Here is a 20,657-nt window from a genome sequence, read left to right as displayed (position 1 = left end):
ATTTTCTAAATTAAGTTCTACAATGCATCGTAATAATGCTATACAAATTATATGACAAGAAATACATATACCATATCTTAGTTTCAATATGTGTGTGCGTGTGTGTGTGTGTGTGTGTGTGTGTGTGTGTGTGTGTGTGTGTGTATGTAAGAGAGAGAGAAAGACTGCAAATATATTTTGAACGATGATCGGAGCCGGATATAGCACACGTAGTCTGCAGAAAGTCGGAAATCAATACCAGTCTACTTAAAGACTTCGTAAAATCCGATTACCACATTGGATGTTCCATACTTCTTTATAAATAAATTGTATCAAAATTCATCTCTCAGTTATCTTATAAACGTATTGGAATTGTATTTCAAACTCTCTCAAATTGTTCAGTCTGCTTTAGTATGTTCTTCTTCGTTATTTCGTTAGAAGTACTTCCAAATGGTCGTTGTCGTATCCACACTTAATAAAGTTTTGACGAAGATAAAAAAAATCTGACATCAGAAAATTGTTGTGTTATCGTTCGTAATTCTTCAGATCAGATCATCGTTTAACATCAGTATATATGCTGACAAGTAGTACTGATTAAAACTTAATTTCACTATCTTCCTCAGTTTATGCAAATGCGAACGTTTTGTCGGAATTCCAAATCCATTTGCTTGACCCTTTCAATGCTAAATTAGGATGCGGCCAATCGCTTATAGGTGTTGACTTAAGAAAGGCAATTTCAAGCATTTCAGAGATTGGTCCAAATATATAGATATAAAGTGGAAGAATATTAAAAGTTTAATATCTTTCAAATATCACATATACACACATACATAAATCAATTTTTTAATCAAATCAATATTCTTTTATATATTAATGACAACAATAATTTCTTTATAATAACATATAACTATTTATATAGTAAATATAACAAAAATTTATAAGATTTATGATCATTGTTGCATGAAAGTTTCAAACAGCAACATAAGATAAAACAACACATGCACACAAAAAACTTTATCAAAATAATTAAAACTGTAAATCATATGTATCTAATAGACTATATTCCGTAGCGCGAAACACAATAATAACAAACACCGAAATAAAATTTGTATTATATGATAGATTTTTTGAAGTCTTACAACTTTGCTTTTATATATTTTTCAATAGAGTTAATCTAGAGAGAATTAATCTCTCTATATCTCTTTTCGAGATATAGAGATATTTTAGCGTTTCCAGAATTTTTGAAGACCCTGTGTGTATATATATATATATATATATATATATATATATATATATATACCCATAGAAATATATAACACAAATTTTTCTGCTTATGTAAAAAAAGAATTAAAGAAAATGTTTCTTTGAAAACAATACAACATATATTATAATCTTCTATTTATTTTTATGTATTTTTTCTGCACACGTAATATATTTTATGTATTTATATTTCTAATGCATATTGTGTATGAGTAATTAGTATAAAATTAGTATAAAATTATATATACATAATTATTTATATTTATATATATATATGTATATATATATATATAGGGTTATCTAAAAAGTATCCGCGGTTTTTTGTCACTAGATGGTATTGACCATCAACACTATCTAGTGACAAAAAATCGCAGATACTTTTTAGATGACTCAATATATATATATATACACGTAGAAAGTTTACTATACGCGTAAGACTATGGTCGCATGGAATTTACTTAACAAAACTGTCACTACGATGCAATTGATGGCAGATGTCTTATTAGATGCCTTATAGATGTCAATATTAGACATACTCTATCTCTGCAGTTTATCTCAGTTTTAATAATTTGTTCGGCCACGTTTGTTCAATCGAAGTATCCGATCGAATAAAAAGTGAGACGAATGTTTTAATTATCAATAAAAATCTTTACTTATTCAATATTTAATAGAATATATTTATTCTTACATATCAAATCTCTGTTTCTTTTTGTGTATTTCAAATAACTCGTAACTGAAAAATTAAATATAAATTTATGGTTTTTATATATTTCTCTGATTATTTTAGCTTGTATACATAATTTAATTTTATCTTGTATATGTTACGTGATTGACCTCTCCTTGCAAATTATACTCAAATCAATCACCAGATACTGTTGCTATGTATTTATAATTATATTTTTCAAAACACTACATTAAAATACTAAAGCATAAAAATTAAAGCATCCATATCAAATTTAATGGATGATTTCCATTTAATGACACAAATGTCGTTTTATTTATCTTGGCATTTTATAAGTAATGAAGACAGAATAATACTTATGTTGAATAATACTATATTAGCAAATTGCAAGCATTTCATGTGTGTGTGTGCGCGCGCGTGCGTGCCTGTGTGTGTGTGTGTGTGTGTGGGGGGGGGGGAGTGTGTGTGTAAAATAGATTATTACTATATACTTTTTCTTAATTAAGTGTAAACTTTTTTGGAATATAAGAAGATATATATTTGCTACTGAAAATTTTTATAGTCAAAGACAAACATGGTTGCTTAGATCTCATACAAATAGATTGCATACTTTCATATATTTCAAACTATAAACAAAATAAAAAACTATATTATACATATATATATATTTATAAATATAATCTACACGATAAAAATATCATTAGCACACTCTTAAAATCAAATTTAAATATCAAACTGTAAAACATTTGTGGGACGTTGAAACATATTAAGCGAAGTACATATATTTCAGAATCAGTATTTAACAAATATTAGATATAATATAAAATAAAATTATTTTTTAATTATTTTTAATTTTCCGTTACATCTTGTTAGTTATTAAAAATTAAGTGCTTTATATGATATTATATATTTAAATGTATACAATATTAAAAATCTTTATTTTAGAACATATGTATAATAAGAACACTATCAATACTAGAAATCAAAATGCCTGTAACGGTCGAAGCTGGATCTTCATTGTTTAAGATGTATGCAAATACATATATGGTATATAGTAATTCAAGATTGAATTATTTAAGCAATGAAGATCCAGTTTCGACTGTTATAGGTATTTTAATTTCTAGTTTAAATGTATACTTTCATTATCAGTTCGGTCCATGATATTTTCAAAATCAAAGTCAGAGTTTTTTGTATGATTGTATGTAGACAAAAACCTTCGGCTTTCTCCTGTCTGTATTCTTTGACTAATAGGAATATACGATTCATTAATAAAACCAAATTCATCATCAGAGTTATCCAATTTTTGCTTTTCATTTTTTGTATGAACATAATTTTCTCTAGTGCACGTCACAGGTTCGTCAATTATTATACATTCTTCTATGTTTTCTGCAGATTGGCTAGAAGATTCTATAGATTGACAATTTGTTTTACTAAATTGGAAGGTTTGTTTGCTACATATATTTTCTATTACATTTGTTATATCTAAATCATTATCTTCATTTTCGCTTGTAAAATCATCAGGAGAGAGTTCACTAAATATTCTGTCCAACGTATTATTCAACTTTAAATTTATCTTTTGTATTTCCAGAACTCTTTGAAATTGCGGCCCACGTTTCATTTGTTTTATATTCATTATCTCAACATTTTCAGACACGTCCCTCACTTGTAATGCATGCGCTCTATCTCTAATATTTTCTTGCTTTGATCTTTTTGGTGAAATTACCATTTGCTCAAAGGAATCTTCTAAGGATATTACATTATTTTTAGTTATAAATTCATCGATATTCTTATTTTTTTCGGTTTTCTTTTTTACTTTCTTTTGCTTTGATTTCGTAGTATTTTTTATTCTGGTATCATTGTCTTCTACATTTGTTGTAGCCTTTTTTTTCCGAGAATTTACTGTTCTTTTTTTCGTCTTTATATTTCTGGTATTTTCATATACTTCAACTAATTTTGGATAACATTTTAAAACCAAGTCTTGTGGCTCAATACTTGTTAGTAAATTATTATCTACATCATCGTCATCATTCTCATCGCCATTCTCATTTATTTGCTCTTTATATTCTTTTAGCATTTTTATTACATCATGCTCTTTTTTCCATATAATTTCATAACTGGCTATAGATCTAATATTACGTATCTTTTTTATACTATCAGGAATAAATAAATCTGTCATAGATAAGCGTTCATCTAAGGTAAGATTTGGAAGATGCAAAAGTTGCCATCTAGTAATTAATGTAAATATTTTTTCGAAAGTATATTGCGGTTCCCAACATACATATTTGTTCATAAAATCCTGATGAGAAAAAATAGTAAAGATAGAGAAAGATTATTTAACATATTATGACATACATAATGATAAACTTACAATAAATTCATTCACTTGAGGTTGCTTCCACTTTATATCTAATTTAGTAGGAATTGAATCCTTCCTGATAAGAAATTCATCTATTAATTCCTGATTTGGAAAATTTTCATAATAAAGTGCCTTCTTTCTTAGCGATATTTCATTTAATATCAATGCTCTTTTTTCCCTACATAAAAATATAATTTCTCATATAAAAAAATTATTTCTAAAAAAATATATGTAACAAAAATATAGTAATTTTTACCTAAAATCATCATTACACTTCCTAACAGTTCCACAATCAGCACAACCTGATTTTGTATGCTTTTGCAGTTTTCCTGGGTGACCACATGATGTACATAAACTTGGATTTAACAAATCACATTCAGCTTTGTTCAATCTTGTATCAGTTCTCCAATCTTGAATTCTGAAAAAAAAAAAGAAAAACAGTTCAATTGTACAGTTCAGTTACAAAATTTGATAAATTTGATGAGCATACAATATACTTAAACCTTTGTAAAACATTTTCCTCTTTCACAGTCTTAAAAAATTTTAAAGTAGCCTCTTTTCCAACACCATTCACTCCCTCATCATAATCACAACCACACAGTAAGGCTAATGCTATCATTTTATTTCGTCCTATATTTAATGTCTTCTCTATTTTTTCCATACTATAAACATCTACAGAGCCACCAGTAGCTCCACAATTTCCATGGGTACTCATACAAAAGTTTCTGTATACCACTTTTGCACCATACAAGAAACAATCACTGTCTTGACTTATACATCCATCTACAAGCTAAAAGTACATTTTTCCTTTAAAGGTAATAAATAATTTATTAAAAAAAATTAGATACATGAACATACTCCATCTTCATTTAAGTAAGCACACATAGCTTCTGCTTCACCATAACTTTGTACACAAGCAACACCCATGTATCTTAACAATTCTTTACACTCGTTTAGAACTCGATTAAACTGTGTTCTTCCTCCTTTCTTAGCAGTTTTTCTCTCTTGAAATCTACTACGAACATCATTCCTTCGTGCAATAGTTTTATGTTTTAGGATAGGTGGCTTTCCTTCCAATACAAATACCGGAAATATCCCATGTACAAGAAGGAATGCCGTACGGAAATACAAATTTCTGCAATAAGTAATTCAAATCATATAAATGATAATTTATTGACAAAATAATATATATTTTATTGTTAAATACAAATTTATTATACGTACATTTTAAAAATGTGTATTGTATGTTAATAATTATCCATTGTATTGATCCATTATATATTTAATATTTTCTGATGTTATTTAATTAATCTGATATCATTTTATATTTCAACGAATAAAAATAAGTTGAATGAAAGCAGGTTACCTGAGATACATCCTCGGTTGTACCATATTATCAACAATCGTTTGGCTGTCCACGATCCATCCGCTTAAATCGATCGCGATGGTCTTCCCCTGTAGCTCGTACAGTGGTTTCTTCTCACATAAAGGCGACAAAACATTCCATAAATCTTTAACGCCCATTTCGTATCAACTAGAATTCAATTCAAATTAAATCCTTCAGCGGATGCTTTCATAACGTAAACAACGTAAGTCTTCACAATGCCATCTTGTGTAAGCAGTGACAAATGAGATGCATAAGATGCGTTTTTACTCATAACCGATAATAGAAGATTTGTTCGCATCACATGCTCCAATTATTTCTACAGTCCTACTTCCTCCAACCGTAACTTCTATTCACTCAAATACTCGTTAAAGTGAGTAGGAGCTATGGTAAGAACATGTTAGAGTATACCAAGCAATAAATCTAAGTATTGCTCGTTTTCTGTACATCATTGTTACGATGAATGTCAGACGTCGATGACAGATGTCGTATATAGTGTGAATCCTACATTTCAAGCACGATGGATTCATTCCGAGCGACCGAGCAGCTCCCGAGAAACAAAACGAACAATACTTTAGAGTGACTTATCTATGGATATGGCCAACGCGATGTTGTAAACGCTTTGAAGCGTTTTTTAATTGGTCAGTTTGTAAAATTTGTTTTTCTTCTAATTGGTTCATCAAACGCTTCAAAGCATTTGTAGCGAGACTTTGACCACAGCCTATGTGGATTATTCTAGTTAAATCCAGTTTTTTTACAATAACTGACTGTTTTAAAACTAGATTTAACTAGCATTTATACAATATCTTACGCAATCTTTTATCCTGATACCATGTAAATTAATCTACAATGTATATAATAGAGTCCATATTTCTGTTCTGAATTATTCATTATCAAGTCAATAATTCCACCTTGATTCACGCAATTCATGTTATTTCACAAATCCGATTTCCTGTAAGAAGAGGTATAAATAATACAATATATTGGGTCAGATGGTGTTGATGGTTAACACACCTAGTGACAAAAAACCGCGGATACTTTTTAGATGGCCCAATATATTGAATTATCTCAAAGGTCTCGAAGTAACTGATGACAACTATGATGACAACAGCTTCAAATGAATGAACATTGGAAGAGTGTGAAGATGAGAAAATAAAGATTGTGAATAAGAAAATAATATTTTAATAAGAGTCTTTGGATTTGTGCATTGAAGTATTCAGTAAACGTTTAATCGAAGTCATAAGCTTGCGTTCACTGTTCAACAAACTCAACTATCGAAGTGGATCCGTGAGCGTCCGCTACTATTCTTCCGCTGGTATATTCTTCTAGATCATCCCATGATGTAAGGATACCAGGTGTTCCGTTACACATAATGGCGATAACAATAATGAAAACAACCAATCAAATTTTTGCCTAAATTGATTTTCCTGCGTGTAATAGTGCTAGCATATTGGAATAGCCAATCCAATTTTTGCCTAAATTCACGCTGCTACTGCGCAATCACGGGAACGGAACATCTAATATTCTTATATCATGGATCATCCAATAGCAGTGAGCGTTCACGGATCCGTTCCGCAATCATTGTTTATATTGTATCGCGTCACTCACGTTATTTCATGTTTCCAGAGGATCTGTGTTTCTTTTATTTATAATACTTATAATAATTTTCTATTTATAGTATAAGTACTTCTCAGTCAGAATGAACTTGATAAAGATGACAGAAACAAATCGATAGAAAGATATATGTGTACGAAAATAAAACGCAATTGCTACGATTAAGCAAGATTTTAATTTTATAACCTAAAATTAATTTGTGCGTCTTGAAGTGATTTACAAAATTTTATTCAATTAATCTATTAATCTCATGAACGACATTGGTATTGACAGTAAAATGATCGGTGGAAATACCAGTGGCAATTCGCCACTACCAACAGAAAAATTGCCAGAATGCTGGAATCAAGAAGAAAGGATGAGCGCGCTGTTCTCACCATTTCGCAGTAAATCCGCAAACCCGCAAGATTGGGTTTCTAAATACAAGTTCTGGAACAATTTAATATACGAATGGCTGAAACATACCATGCAATGCAGTTTTTCTATCGTTGATTTGAATGAAGTTTTCAAAAGAAAAGGCTGCACACCGCTATGTCTAGTTACTGTAATTGAGGAGCTTCTAAGGTATTATTGCAACTATTAAAAGTATAGATTAAATATATTTAATATAAATATTATATATTAAATATATGAGCATATAAGTATATACATTTTTTCAAATATTTTTATTAAATCATCAGTGGCTTATACTAACGGCAATTATAATAAAAAATAGAATATAATTCAAAATTTAATGCTTTAATGTTATATATTCCTTTCTGTTTTGTTAATATGTATTCTATAAATTTGTTTTAGAAATAATGAAATAATTCAAGAGAGTGACTTTTTTAAAGAACCATGTGAAACATGGACGGCATGGTCAATCGACATATTTGTAAAAAAGCCAATTAACTGGTCATTTTCCAAGGTAAAGAATTATGTTGTAGGCCAGAAGACTAATAGTATAGAAGTCAAATATATACATTTGCGGATTGTGCAAGAATTAAGTGATATTATCCTCTCCATCACTGAAATTAGAAAAGATAATATGTTGTTCCCAATATCGGAGATAGTAGAATATTGCAAGAGCAATACAAAAAAACAGATTTCAGAGAATGCAGTGAAATTAACATTAGAATGGTTAAAGCAAAGGAAAAAAGTGGTTTTTAAGAAGCGCTCCAATTCAAATAGTGAACTACTAGTTAAAATCTGTGTGCAAACGGTAAATGAAATTACAGAAGTAGAAGAAGGCATGTATAAACTGACAAAACAGGAAAATGAACTAATCAAAGAAATAGAACTTTTGGAACAAGAAAAGCTCAATATTATTAATGAAGCAAAGTTATATTTGGGAAAAGAGTTGCGTCAGATGGCAAAGGCACAATTAAGAAGAAAATTGGAATTAGAAAAGACCATAGAAAAACGTGCGCAAGCTCTTGCAAATCTGCGTGTTCTCATCAACAATATCAAGGATGCGCATTCTAACTCTGCTGTATTGTCTGCTTATAAAACTGGGTCCGATGTACTGAAGAAGATCGGACAAAATGGTTTAACAGAATTTGGTGTCAGAGATGTTATGGATGATATTAATGAGGTAAGTGGTTGTATGTGTTATATATGTACTGCTTGTGATTATTTAATACGAACTACTACCGAATACTAATATCCATTACTCGATGACTAGGTTTTAGAGGATAACAAAGAGATAGATTTAGTTTTATCTGAGACACTAAATAATGCAGACTCTGATACCGAATTGGAAAGGGAATTGGCAGAATTATTAGAGGAGGATAATGTAGATGTTTTTGCTGCAGTTCCCGATTCAAATCCAGAGATTGAAAAATTGAAGCAACGTTTACAAGATTTATGCATGGAAGGTAAATATTATGGAATTTATTATTAGGTGTACAAATAAGTTTCCGCCGTTTTTAATAAAAAATTAAGCATTTATTGTGAAAGAATGATACATAATGTTTTATTGATGTAAGTCAAAATTTTATTGATGTAAGTGCAAGTTCTTTTTGCGTTTGGCACGAATCTTCATTCAATAATGCTTTCAATTCCGCGTCTTCGTACACTTTCGGCCTTTCGCTACATTCTTTGTCTTCGACGTCAAATTCACCGTTCTTAAATTTTTGAAACCATTCACGACAACTCTCACTTAAGGCAGCCTCACCATATGTTTTTACAAGCAATCGATGAGCCTCAGCTGCAGATTTCTTCAAACTAAAGAAGTAAATCAAAAGTTCCCGCAAATGACGCTTATTCGGCTCAAAACTCGGCATTTTCGCACAAAAAAAATATATGATGCTGATACAAAATCGCTAGTATTTCAAGGTTATGTTGTTGACAGATGTCCAACCTTACGATATAATGTTTTACATCAGTCAATTTTAACCATAGCTTGCTATAGTGGCGCCGTCTTTTGTCAAACGGCGGAAACTTATTTGTATACCTAATATATTTTATATTATATAAAATAATAATGGAATGTATAATACACAGGTTTAGTTTCACCAAGCAAAGATGTAACTGCTCTGCCAGCTGTACCATCCAACAAAGAAAAGGTTTTGAAGAAATCTGAGTGTTTGTAAGTTGCAATAGTCAATCTATTGGTATTAATAACTTGATATTAATATCTTTATAGAATCATTTGTCTCACATTTTTTAAAAAATGTTTTATTGTAGATCATCTAATAGAAAATATATTTATTGTACATTATATAAAAAATGTTTAGATTTTTTTATTAAATATGTTTTGTATAACTTAATATATATGAAGCTAAAATAGATAATATGACAATTAAAATTCTATTTCTGTCTATCCATTTTTTATATCATATCTGTATTTATGTTGTAAAATAGTGAGAATTTTTTAAAAACATAAAATATTAGTAAGCGTAGTTATAGTTGTAAAATTAATCTCATTTATCATATACATACAAAAACTTATTTCTTAAGTTTTTAATTATTCCATTCAACAGAGGTGCAACTCTCTTCACATGATTATGCATTTAGACAAACAATATAGATTTATCAATAGTTTAGACTTACATGGCACAAGACAAATGCTTTTTTCAATAATTGCACATAATAACTGATGGTATCATTAATAAATTTAGGAACATCTCGTTTGAGATTCATTTGAACATAATATATGTATCTGATTTTGTTCTATTTTTGTAATTACATCTTGTATCCATGAAATATGCCTGGATATTTCTGTATATAAGGAATACAAGTTATTGTCACAATAAGCAGTTCCATCCTTTTGTATCGTGCCGAGGGAAACACTAACAATACCTCGAAGATACCACAAACTATTAGTTTTAAAGACTAATCCGCCACCACTATCACCATCGCAAACAGAAGAACCTGAAACACACAATACTTCGGTAAGTTATCTTTTTACTTTTCGCATCTTTGTATAGAACGATTTTAAATTTAAAAACAATTCTTAAATTTGTTCTTTCCTCTTATTATTTTTTTTTATAACTTCTATAAATTAAAATAAGTTTACATTTTTTACAAATATCTTTCTTATAAATTTAGTATAAAAATATAGCGTCATGCTAATTATATTTAATAGATCTTTCACTAACCATTTGTGTAACCTGCGCAAAATTTATCATTGGTAATAAATTGTTCTGTATTAGCATTTTGACTAGCGGATCTGCATTGGCTGAGTGGAATTACAGGTACTGTTAAAGCCTGTAAAATTGCGCTAGATTCACCGAGTGCGGTTCTACCAAATCCTGCTACCTTTCCATAAGAGCCTGCTTCTAATACACTTCTATCGCTTAAAGTATCTATACATACGGGAACCAACCAAGTTGACAATACAAATGGTCTATCGAGTTCTAATACTGCGATATCCCAGAGATAATTTCCTATAAGTCCTAGATAATTACGTACGATGTAAACATGTTTCACCTGCAAGAAGATATGTGTAAACACTTATGACAATGTACTTTCTAGATTAATTTGTTATTTGTATTATGTACACTTCCAAACCTGATTCTTTTTAACGAGGGTTGGATTATGAAAAGGATAATCGTAATCACGAAAGATATTTCCCGTTAATATATAAATTGATCTGGCATTAATCGGTTGCCTATTGATCTCATCATATACACAATGCGCTGCCGTTATCAAGAGATTCGGTTGAATAATGCTCGCTCCACAGAAGAATTTCTTTGACTCGCCTGGTACATCGCGATACATCGTAGCGTGCCACGGAAATTCCGTGATATTCGGCCGTACACCGCCTACAACAGTCGGTGTAACGTCGGGAGGAAGAGTGCCGCATACTACAACAAATATTTTGATTGGAGAAATCATCGCGACGTAACAATACAAGAAAGCGTATTGAACACGCATGATTATACAAAAGGAGATAATTCACAATTACTGTAATTCTATTGCACGTCATGATATTTTTATGATTAATGGGATGGGAAAAAGATTGAAATATATCAAAAAGTCACATAAAAGTTTATTAAATATATTCGGTAAAATTTATACGTAAATGCGTACACTTAGTATATACATTTGTACACAGCATTTGTATAATAATTAAAAATTGAATTTAATACTTTCATTTCGAACTTTGGTTTATTAGGAAACAATTTCAAATCATAACTTAAACAGAAACTGTAATATATATATATAATAGGGTGGTTGTAATTTTAACAATTTTTGAAATTTAATTTCAAATTAAATGATGAGACATCCCCTAAAGTGGTTAAATATTTCAAAAAAATAACATCAGATTTGTTAAACAATTTTAACCCGTGCCATCAGGGCATAAATAGATATGCGATAAAATATATCACACACTTGCTCTATGGGTAGCATTCATAGTCAAATCTTATATTTAATACCGTCTTAAGTACAGTTTTTAGATATCGTGAACCAAAAGAGTATTAGCATCTTAAGACATTGTTTAAGACGATTTTAAAATAAGAACTGATTATATGAATACCGATCTATACGTATATATTTTTAATACCGCGATTTAACACGGACTTACACCAAATTTATTTTTTTAACAAAAAATTTAACTATCATAGCTTTTTAAAAGAGGACATTAAAAAGAAGTCGACTTTTGCCCAAAAATATGTAAATAAAAGGAATAACGTTTTTTTATAGATTTTGATCTGAATGTGATAATGTTAATAAAAAGTTCAGAATCGATAGGGGACACCTTGAAAATTAAGCATAAACATGATATATTTAAAGAAATTGTAATATTCTTGTTTATTTTTCAAGATGTTTCCTACATGCTTTTCAGGAGATCTACAAAAAACACTTCTTTTACGTACATCTTTTGGGTAAAAATCTGCTCTTTTTTTGGAGGATATTAAAAAAGAGCCGACTTTTGCACTAAAAAATATAAGTAAAAGAATAGTATTTTTTGTAGATTTTGAACTCCAGAATATAATAAAATTATTAAAAAATTCGTGACACTTGGGAAATACTTTGAAAAGTAAACAAGAATATTGAAATTTCTTTAAATGTGTCATGTTCATGTTCAATTTTCAAGGTTTCCCTATTGATCCCGAACTTTTTATTAACATTATCAGGAGGTTAAAATCTATAAAAAACACTATTCCATTTACTTATATCTTTTTGGACAGAAATCGGATTCTTTTTAACATCCTCCTTTCAAAACCGCATAGTGGGCAGAAAAATTCAGCTGATGCTCTAATTCTTAACCAATTTTAAAGTTTTTTTTTTTGCTCAAAATTGAGTGATCTATAAACCCATTTTGCGTAAAATTTGATTACGGTTCAAATTAAAAATTGCTGATCTAATATTCATTTATTCATTTGTTTTTACTTTATTAGATCGGCAATTTTTACTTTGAACTATAATCAAAATTTAGGTAAAATGGGTTTTTAGTTCATTCAATTTCGAGTAAATTAAAAAAAAACTTTAAAATTGTTAAGATGTAGAGCATTGGCCGAATTTTGTCCACGAAGATATTCGTCTAGGGTGGCACGGATTAAAATTGTTCAAAAAGTCTGAAAAAAATCTGGTGTTATTTTTTTGAGATATTGAACCAATTTAGAGTATTCCGATTAAATTTTTTTCAAAAATTGTTAAACTAACAGCCACCCTAATACACAGGTATGTGAATTATCTCTCAATGGGGATAAGATATGTATAATTACAGTGCCAACTATAAAAATATTCGAAATTGTAATATTTACAATATATTATCATTTTTTCATTGTTTTAAGACCATGCCCATGGCTCATCTGTTACTATATTATTATTTGATTTTGATACTCTAATGTTTATATTTGGATAATTTGGATTGTTGGCATTCGTATATATAATGATTCTATCATCCAAAACTTCAATAAACGTAGCATTTCTATCGAAAGTAGTGTGAAACGTAAATTTAGTGTTATTAATGTAAATATTTATCATGAGCGGACCTGGAATGCATCGCATAGGTTCTGGTTCCCATTGACCATTTGCATTACATCTCACATTTTTTCTTTGTCCAGTTAATAGATTAGTTTCAGGTCGATAACTATTTTGACATTCTAATACCGCTTTTGTTCTTGGTGGAACTGGAGATTCACAAGATATCCATTCATCATCGTATGTACATCTAGCTTCGATTGATGCTGTAGTCAAAGCTTTGCAGCGTATTTCTATCAAACATTTTGAATAATTAATTAATAATTAATAATTCAGTATTTAAAAATCCATATATATCTTTTCATGAATAATTAAATATTTCAAAAATGTATAATTCTTGTTTTAAACCTGTGCAAACTGGTATATTAAGCCATTTTCCCTCAAAACTGCAGCTCACGTCAGTTGGACCTCTTAATTTATATCCCGAATTGCAAGAGTAGATGAGATGAGATCCTAATCCCAGTTCCGTTCCTTCTGGAACGTTACATTCTTGTCCACCTGAACATTGTGATCGATGTAATTTCCAACGACCATTCTGTGGTTGTGGAGGTGCTCTACAAGCGTTTGTTGGTGTTGGAGTCGGTACGGGCCATCGTGTTGGTGTTGGAGTCGGTACAGGCCATCGTGTTGTTTCCGTTGTTGGTCGTACCGTTGGTAAAGGTGATGGCCACCCTGTAGTTTCGCTGCATCTCGAATCTTCATCTGATCTATCGACGCATTCAATTACTCCGTTACATCGTAGATCACCATTGATACAAGCTCCATAAGAACAACGGAAAGCTGTCGGAGGACAACTGCAAAGAAATTAACAGTTATAAAACATAAAGAGAAACATAAAGTTTTGTTTCTCATGATCATTTAATCATTTTCAACATTTATAAAAGATTCTCACTAGATTGATCTGCATTTTTCAGAAGTTTCGTCAGAACCATCCGCACAATCTTGAATTCCATTACACATATTGTCCTTATGAATACATTCGCCGTTATCGCATGCAACTTGATTTGTGGTACATCTATTAGGTCTGCTTATAGGTCTACTTGTAGGTCTTCCTGTTTGATTGTTTGTTATATTTTTTGCGCACTGAGGCTGCGTTTCGTCACTGTTGTCAATGCAATCTTGGACACCATTACATACGGAATCTCCATTTACACAGGCACCGTAGTTGCAACGAAAGGCATACCTATGACACAGAATCTCTGGCTTTGTACATTCTGTCTCTGTCTCATCAGACAAATCCCTACAGTGTGGTGTGCCGTCGCACAATAAGTCGCCAGCTATACAGTCTCCATTGTAGCATCGAAATCTGTCTGATCTGTTCGGACAAGTATATTAATTGATACTTATTTGCTTAAATATTACATTACTTTGATATGTAAATACTTACCCACATTCATAAGTTTGTGCATATCCAGAATCAATACACACTGGAAAATCCAAAAAATAATTTTGTTCTAAAAAATCTATCTTCTATTATTTTATGTGTTGGATAATTGTACATGTAAGTTGAAATTATTTATTAAATTATTTTAATTATATAATTAAGATTTTTTTCAGTAATATACCTAAAAGAATTCTGTTTAATGCTCATATTTTTTATGATAGAGACCAACTATAGATTAATTGATCATATTAGCTAGCTACAATATAAGAAAATAATAAACTTTAATAAATGTGAGAGAGATATGCTTTATATGTATTCGTGTATCATCTTCGCTTATTATCTACCAATATAAGTAAACATGTATGAAAGATATTCTTCTACGCAGAGGTTCAAGGTCATTAAACTGGTTTCTGAAACTGGTTAAGATTACTTCAGAAATCTCTTGGAATATGCGAATCTACAAATTACTACGAAATATCAATTAATATCAATTAATATATAATATGAAATTTCTTCTAACAAATGCAAATAGATAAAACAAGTTTTACTAATAAAGTATTTTCTATCTATAATTATTATTTATAAATTATTAACTGATTGATCATTTAATCAAGATTAAAATATGCAAACTAAATAAAATTTTGTAAGTTAAGAAAATTAAAACTTCAAAATATAATTATTTGACATTTTCTAAAATGTATGTTATATATAATGTTATATATAATGTCATTTGACATAATTTCGATACTGTGAAATGTGTAGAAATATATAGATTCAAAATAAATCAAAACAAATGTTATGTCAGGACACAAGATAATAGCATGGTAATAGCATCAATGAAAACAGTTGCATTTATAAATATTTTCATGAATATTTATCAATGTTATTTCATCAGTAATTGATTCAGAAGAATAATAGAATATATTGTATCTTTAAAATTTTGTTACACTATATACCCAATTAGTAAAAAATAAATAAATAAAAAATCTTCGAGAAGGAATGTTATAGTAGAAAAAATTTTTTATAAAGTTGCAGTTTTACAATTACGAATGCTTTTTATTAATATCGTGATAATTCTTATTTATATCACGAAAATAAGTTGGCATCATATGTTTCTTTCTTACCATAAACAACTATTAGTAGTGTAGATATCCATTGAAAAATCCGCATGGTAAAATACACCGTGCAAAATATCAGTAATTGCAGTCTATGCCTCTTTATATCTCGGCGCTCGGTTATTCACTGCGATCATCTACACTGTGTGGCACGAGATTGGAATTACCCAACGCAAGCAAAGCGTCATCTTGGCGTGTATGGTGGGAAGTACATAAACAGGGAAAGTACATTCTACGATTTGTACGCTGCAAATTAATCTAAACTATGAACAAATCGAGAGGGGGGGGGGCAGATGGCATGATGACGTGTGTTTTCAACTCGATTCAAAGAACTTTGCAAGATAGAGATAATAATACATTTTTACTAGGATGTTTGAAGGGAATTTTTACTAGGATTCTGACATCATTATTGCTTTCGGTTTTACAAGAGGGAACTTTAAAACTATGACTGGAAACTTATAACTAATCTTACAAATAGGAAAGTTTAAAGATATAATTTAAAAACTTTCTTTAATGTTTCTTAGTGCATTTGATACAAAGGCGGAATTATGCATTTTACACCTAAACATCATTATGCATGGCTTCTTGTTTTTCATCATCCTCCACAGGTAGCATCTCTCTGTTACTAAAAGAATAAAAAGGGAGGCTTGTCAGCCATTTTAAGGTCCTATATAATATTGGTTAAGGTATATATTTAAACAGGAAGAAAAATTTATATATATTATATATATAGTGTTCAAAAAGGATACGTTTGTTCTGAAATTTCGGTGTCTATCATGTGTTGCAAAATATATGTTTTCTGAAACTTTTCTACTTCTTCTTCACACTCCTTCCAATCTAACGTTTCATGGAGACCGTCTGTACCATATCTTTTACTATAATTATCATAATGTACCTGTTGATACATTTAATTTTTGAATAAACTTTAGAAAATTCGTTTTTAGAAAACTTGATAAGTGATTAATCTCAATAGATTATATTAATAGATTAATATTAAATACTAAAATAATTTCACATATCAATAAAATGTGCTATTAAATTTTCTTACATGACATAGACACAATCCTAAACTAGGTGCAAGTGGTAAGTCCATCTTGTCCATTGTCTTGAATGCTTCATCAATTGTCTCTTTGGATATCATGTTCCTTGCAATCGCAATTACAATTGCGACCATTTTTCGGATTTGATGCAACATGAAGCTTTGCCCTTTAATTTCCAATACCGCTAATTCTATATCATTTAAAACGAATGTTTCCGTACAACAGAAACTAATTATATAGCGTCGCGCGCGTGGATCTAAGGGTTTCCTGAATTAAACAAAATTTGCTTCAGTTTTAAGTATCTAAATGAATACTTGTATATATATATTCTTTTGAATTGATGTCGACTTACACTTTTGACGTGAAGTTATGAAAGTTATGAGAACCTTCGAAAAGTTTCAAAATCGAATTTAATCTATCTAAAGATTCTGGAGATAATCTATAATCAGTGTATGGCTTTCCATCAATAATTGATAACTGTTTAATTCTTTCATCTTCATCAACTTCCTCTCCAAGTTTTAACAAACTTTGATCTTCTAATGCAAATGCATAGGAAGGAATGACATATCTATAAGTACGTGCATCACATTGATTTTTGCTGTTGAAACCCTTTGTCACACGTTTTATACCAAATACTCTGATAGCATCAGGTAAGAATTGATTTATTACTGTCTTATTACTATTCTCCGCTGTAAAGAAAATTAGATATTTATAATTTAATAGTAATTTATAGATATTTATAATTTAATATTCATAACATAATTCAAATAAAAAGTTTATTTTCTTTGTTACTTTTAAGCTTAATAAATTTATCTTTTATTAATAAAGGCTATGTTCAGCAGGAAGAGTAACTTTGCAACTGTTGCATGATTCTTTAGTATGATTATTAATATGATTCTTGCTGTTAATTCTGCACTATATCTGAATATATATAATAGATCAATCACATTAAAAAAATCTTGCAACAGTTGCAAAGCTGCTTTTTTGTTGAATGCAACCATTAAATAATAACTTAAATAAAAATAGCATTGTAAAATTAATATAAACATATAATTAATATAATTCAAATTTATAATAATAATATAATAATTCAAAATTACTTGTAAACAATCATTCTTAAAAAAGATATGTATAAAAAAAATTAAAATTTAAAATATCTATCTTACGTAGTTTCAGTGAAACAATTTGCCTAATTGCTGATACTCCTTTGTCCGTACGTGCAGCCCTTTGAAAATTAATTGCACGTGTATTCTCAAATTGTTCCTTAGTTATCAAGTCTGCCTTTAGTAAGGCAATAATTAAATCTTCCTCAATAGTTTTCATACCAGGATTTCTTTGCATACCGTAATAATCTTTACCAACATAGCCTAGTAACATAGCATGATTTTTTCTCTTGATTCTTTGTACCGTTTCTGTTGCTTGTACTGTTGTCACTTGTACTGTTTCTTCTTCTGTCTTTTGCACCTTGGCTTCATTTTCATTGCCATCATCTATGGATCTCTTAGTCCCATGCATAGTATTTACATCACCAGAATTTACTTCAGAGTCAGTCGTAGGATGCATTGCGACTGAACTAGTTCTGCGATAAATGTTTTCTGAGACAAATTTACACGAGTAAATAGTATTTAAATTTATATGGATATTAAGTAATATCAAGCTAAAGTAGGCTTGAAAAGAACTCAGTTAAAATTTAAGAAAAAGAATAAGTTACAATACAGACATTTTAAATGCTGCATATATAATATTCTTCAAACTTTTCATATGTTTATACGAATTTGTTTCATGTAAAAATTAATTAATCCATTAACATATTATCACTAATAAGTAATGTTATATATTTTGTATACCTAATTGAATCTTTACCCAATTTATGGATTTGCTTGAGAGGCTGTAACTAGTCCTGTACAACATTTGCGGCACCTTAAAATTCTTATCTTATAAACAATTCTCACGTTAAAATAATTCGAATTTCTTGTTCTATTAAAAATCACGTCATTTATAATATCGCTAAAAACAATAAGAATATATTCAACTCAGAATTCACATATACACAAGTCTTCTTCTTCTACTTCTTCTGATTTCCCCTTTTTTGGTTTTCCGACTCAAATATAGTCACAGTACTATGCAGTAGTACAATAAGATCCAAGATCCAACGAATAGTCTCCTCGGAGAGCCTCATATACATAAGTCAATGTTATTTTTTTTATAATTCTGCATAATACTCAAACCTAATATTGATAATATTGATATACCGAACAGTATCAAAATATCATTACCGATCATAGTATATTTGAGCTCTACAAGGACTGTACTAAAAGACATACGCTATTGAAATTGGAGATCCACGAGGTCTCTCTTGTATATATCGATACGTCGATATTATCGAAACGAAGGTATCGATAAAAGATATCTGATAGCAAACTGAAAAATATCAATAAAAGGTTTGTTCGCATCGCATACTCTAACATTCAATCAGAGTGAAGTCTAAAGGCCATTCTACATTGATCGTATCGTAGAGTCGAAAGCGTTGTAAGCATCATGGCTGGCGACTTTAAAATTGAACCATCGGATTGGCTGAAGCAACAAGCTTGTGACTTGCAACGTCTACGATACGAATGTAGAATGGCCATGCCCGGGATTTAGCTGTACGTTTACGTTTTTATGCAACGGTCAGTAAAGGTCTCTGCTCCCCACTTAAGGATTATCGAAAATTCAAAGGATTATAGAATCCATTAATTTGCATGGTATTGTGACTCTGCATTTGAATTGAAAAACCAAATAAGGGGAAAATAGAAGAAAAAGAAGAAGAAGAACGATCAATAACGGTACGTGTATAATATAAGCATAGCAACTTTCACATTTGAACTTGCCGATCTTTACTGTTCGGGACGGAGCCTAAGGGGCTCCGCACAATAAAAGGAACAGGGAACAGAGAACAGAGAATAAGAATTTCAACTTATCAGAAACTGTGTATTCTACAATACATGATTTCTGATAGGTTGAAATTCTTATTCTCTATTCTCTGTTCCTTTTATTGTGAGGAGCCCCTAACAATCTTCAGCCAATTTCAGTTCGGCAACACCGAGAGTATGCATTTCCTATAGCAAAAATGAGGTGCTAGCAGTCCATGTGTTTATAGTCAAAGGTTCCTACCATAACTCCTACTCACTCTAACGAGTGCATTTGATTGAGTAGGAACTACGGTTGGAGCATGCGACGCGAACAAACTTAAAGTATCATGCTAGCAGTCATACGGTCTTAAGTCGTAGAAAATTGACCAATCATAGGCTTAGTTTCCATCGAGAATTTAAACCGGATCAGAATGTAAAAACCAACTACAGTCGAGCATTCCCCTGTCGTAAAGAACCCTTTAATGCGTGATCTACAATGGCAGTATCAGTAATGAATGAGGCTGTAAGAGTAAGAAATTGA

General features: G+C 30.2%; 4 protein-coding genes across 9 annotated transcripts; 1 reads left to right on the top strand and 3 right to left on the bottom strand.

Moving 5' to 3' along the window:
- Positions 1-2,194: 2,194 nt before the first annotated feature.
- Positions 2,195-7,060, bottom strand: Gen (XPG-like endonuclease). 3 transcript variants are annotated; one of them, XM_087416400.1, is made up of 7 exons: positions 6,676-7,060; positions 5,644-6,613; positions 5,136-5,412; positions 4,781-5,067; positions 4,534-4,695; positions 4,290-4,455; positions 2,195-4,217 (listed from the first exon to the last, which is right to left on the bottom strand). In XM_087416400.1, exons 2-7 carry the CDS (start codon positions 5,799-5,801, stop codon positions 3,042-3,044), a joined length of 2,226 nt encoding a protein of 741 aa, XP_087272526.1. In that variant the 5' UTR covers positions 5,802-6,613; positions 6,676-7,060; the 3' UTR covers positions 2,195-3,041. The 3 variants fall into 3 exon arrangements, with proteins under 3 accessions (XP_087272526.1, XP_011069004.2, XP_011069003.2); XM_011070702.2 differs by having other exon boundaries at positions 4,290-4,353; positions 5,644-7,060; XM_011070701.2 differs by lacking the exon at positions 6,676-7,060 and having other exon boundaries at positions 5,644-6,633.
- A 178-nt stretch (positions 7,061-7,238) lies between these two features.
- LOC105154907 (charged multivesicular body protein 7) lies at positions 7,239-10,065 on the top strand. The gene is made up of 4 exons (XM_011070703.2): positions 7,239-7,836; positions 8,068-8,845; positions 8,936-9,128; positions 9,757-10,065. The coding sequence occupies exons 1-4, from the start codon at positions 7,526-7,528 to the stop codon at positions 9,843-9,845; spliced, it is 1,371 nt and encodes a 456-aa protein (XP_011069005.1). The 5' UTR covers positions 7,239-7,525; the 3' UTR covers positions 9,846-10,065.
- Positions 10,066-10,155: 90 nt separating this feature from the next.
- On the bottom strand, positions 10,156-16,534 carry LOC105154953 (modular serine protease). 2 transcript variants are annotated; one of them, XM_087416545.1, is made up of 9 exons: positions 16,195-16,534; positions 15,074-15,113; positions 14,579-15,001; positions 14,035-14,480; positions 13,698-13,919; positions 11,266-11,561; positions 11,071-11,184; positions 10,854-10,962; positions 10,156-10,626 (listed from the first exon to the last, which is right to left on the bottom strand). In XM_087416545.1, the coding sequence occupies exons 1-9, from the start codon at positions 16,238-16,240 to the stop codon at positions 10,370-10,372; spliced, it is 1,953 nt and encodes a 650-aa protein (XP_087272671.1). In that variant the 5' UTR covers positions 16,241-16,534; the 3' UTR covers positions 10,156-10,369. The 2 variants fall into 2 exon arrangements, with proteins under 2 accessions (XP_087272671.1, XP_011069073.2); XM_011070771.2 differs by having other exon boundaries at positions 10,854-11,184.
- Positions 16,535-16,678: 144 nt separating this feature from the next.
- Pus1 (Pseudouridine synthase 1) lies at positions 16,679-19,703 on the bottom strand. 3 transcript variants are annotated; one of them, XM_087416643.1, is made up of 6 exons: positions 19,073-19,703; positions 18,392-18,820; positions 17,578-17,914; positions 17,234-17,492; positions 16,935-17,080; positions 16,679-16,852 (listed from the first exon to the last, which is right to left on the bottom strand). In XM_087416643.1, the coding sequence occupies exons 1-6, from the start codon at positions 19,134-19,136 to the stop codon at positions 16,747-16,749; spliced, it is 1,341 nt and encodes a 446-aa protein (XP_087272769.1). In that variant the 5' UTR covers positions 19,137-19,703; the 3' UTR covers positions 16,679-16,746. The 3 variants fall into 3 exon arrangements, with proteins under 3 accessions (XP_087272769.1, XP_087272778.1, XP_087272786.1); XM_087416652.1 differs by having other exon boundaries at positions 18,392-18,804; XM_087416660.1 differs by having other exon boundaries at positions 19,089-19,703.
- Between the last annotated feature and the right edge of the window lie 954 nt (positions 19,704-20,657).

The sequence above is a fragment of the Acromyrmex echinatior genome, chromosome 1 (assembly GCF_024713525.1).
Source record: "Acromyrmex echinatior isolate Ae372 chromosome 1, ASM2471352v2, whole genome shotgun sequence".
Lineage (NCBI taxonomy): Eukaryota > Metazoa > Arthropoda > Insecta > Hymenoptera > Formicidae > Acromyrmex > Acromyrmex echinatior.
Note: the sequence above shows the minus strand (reverse complement) of the source record. Positions and strands in the feature narration are given on the sequence as shown.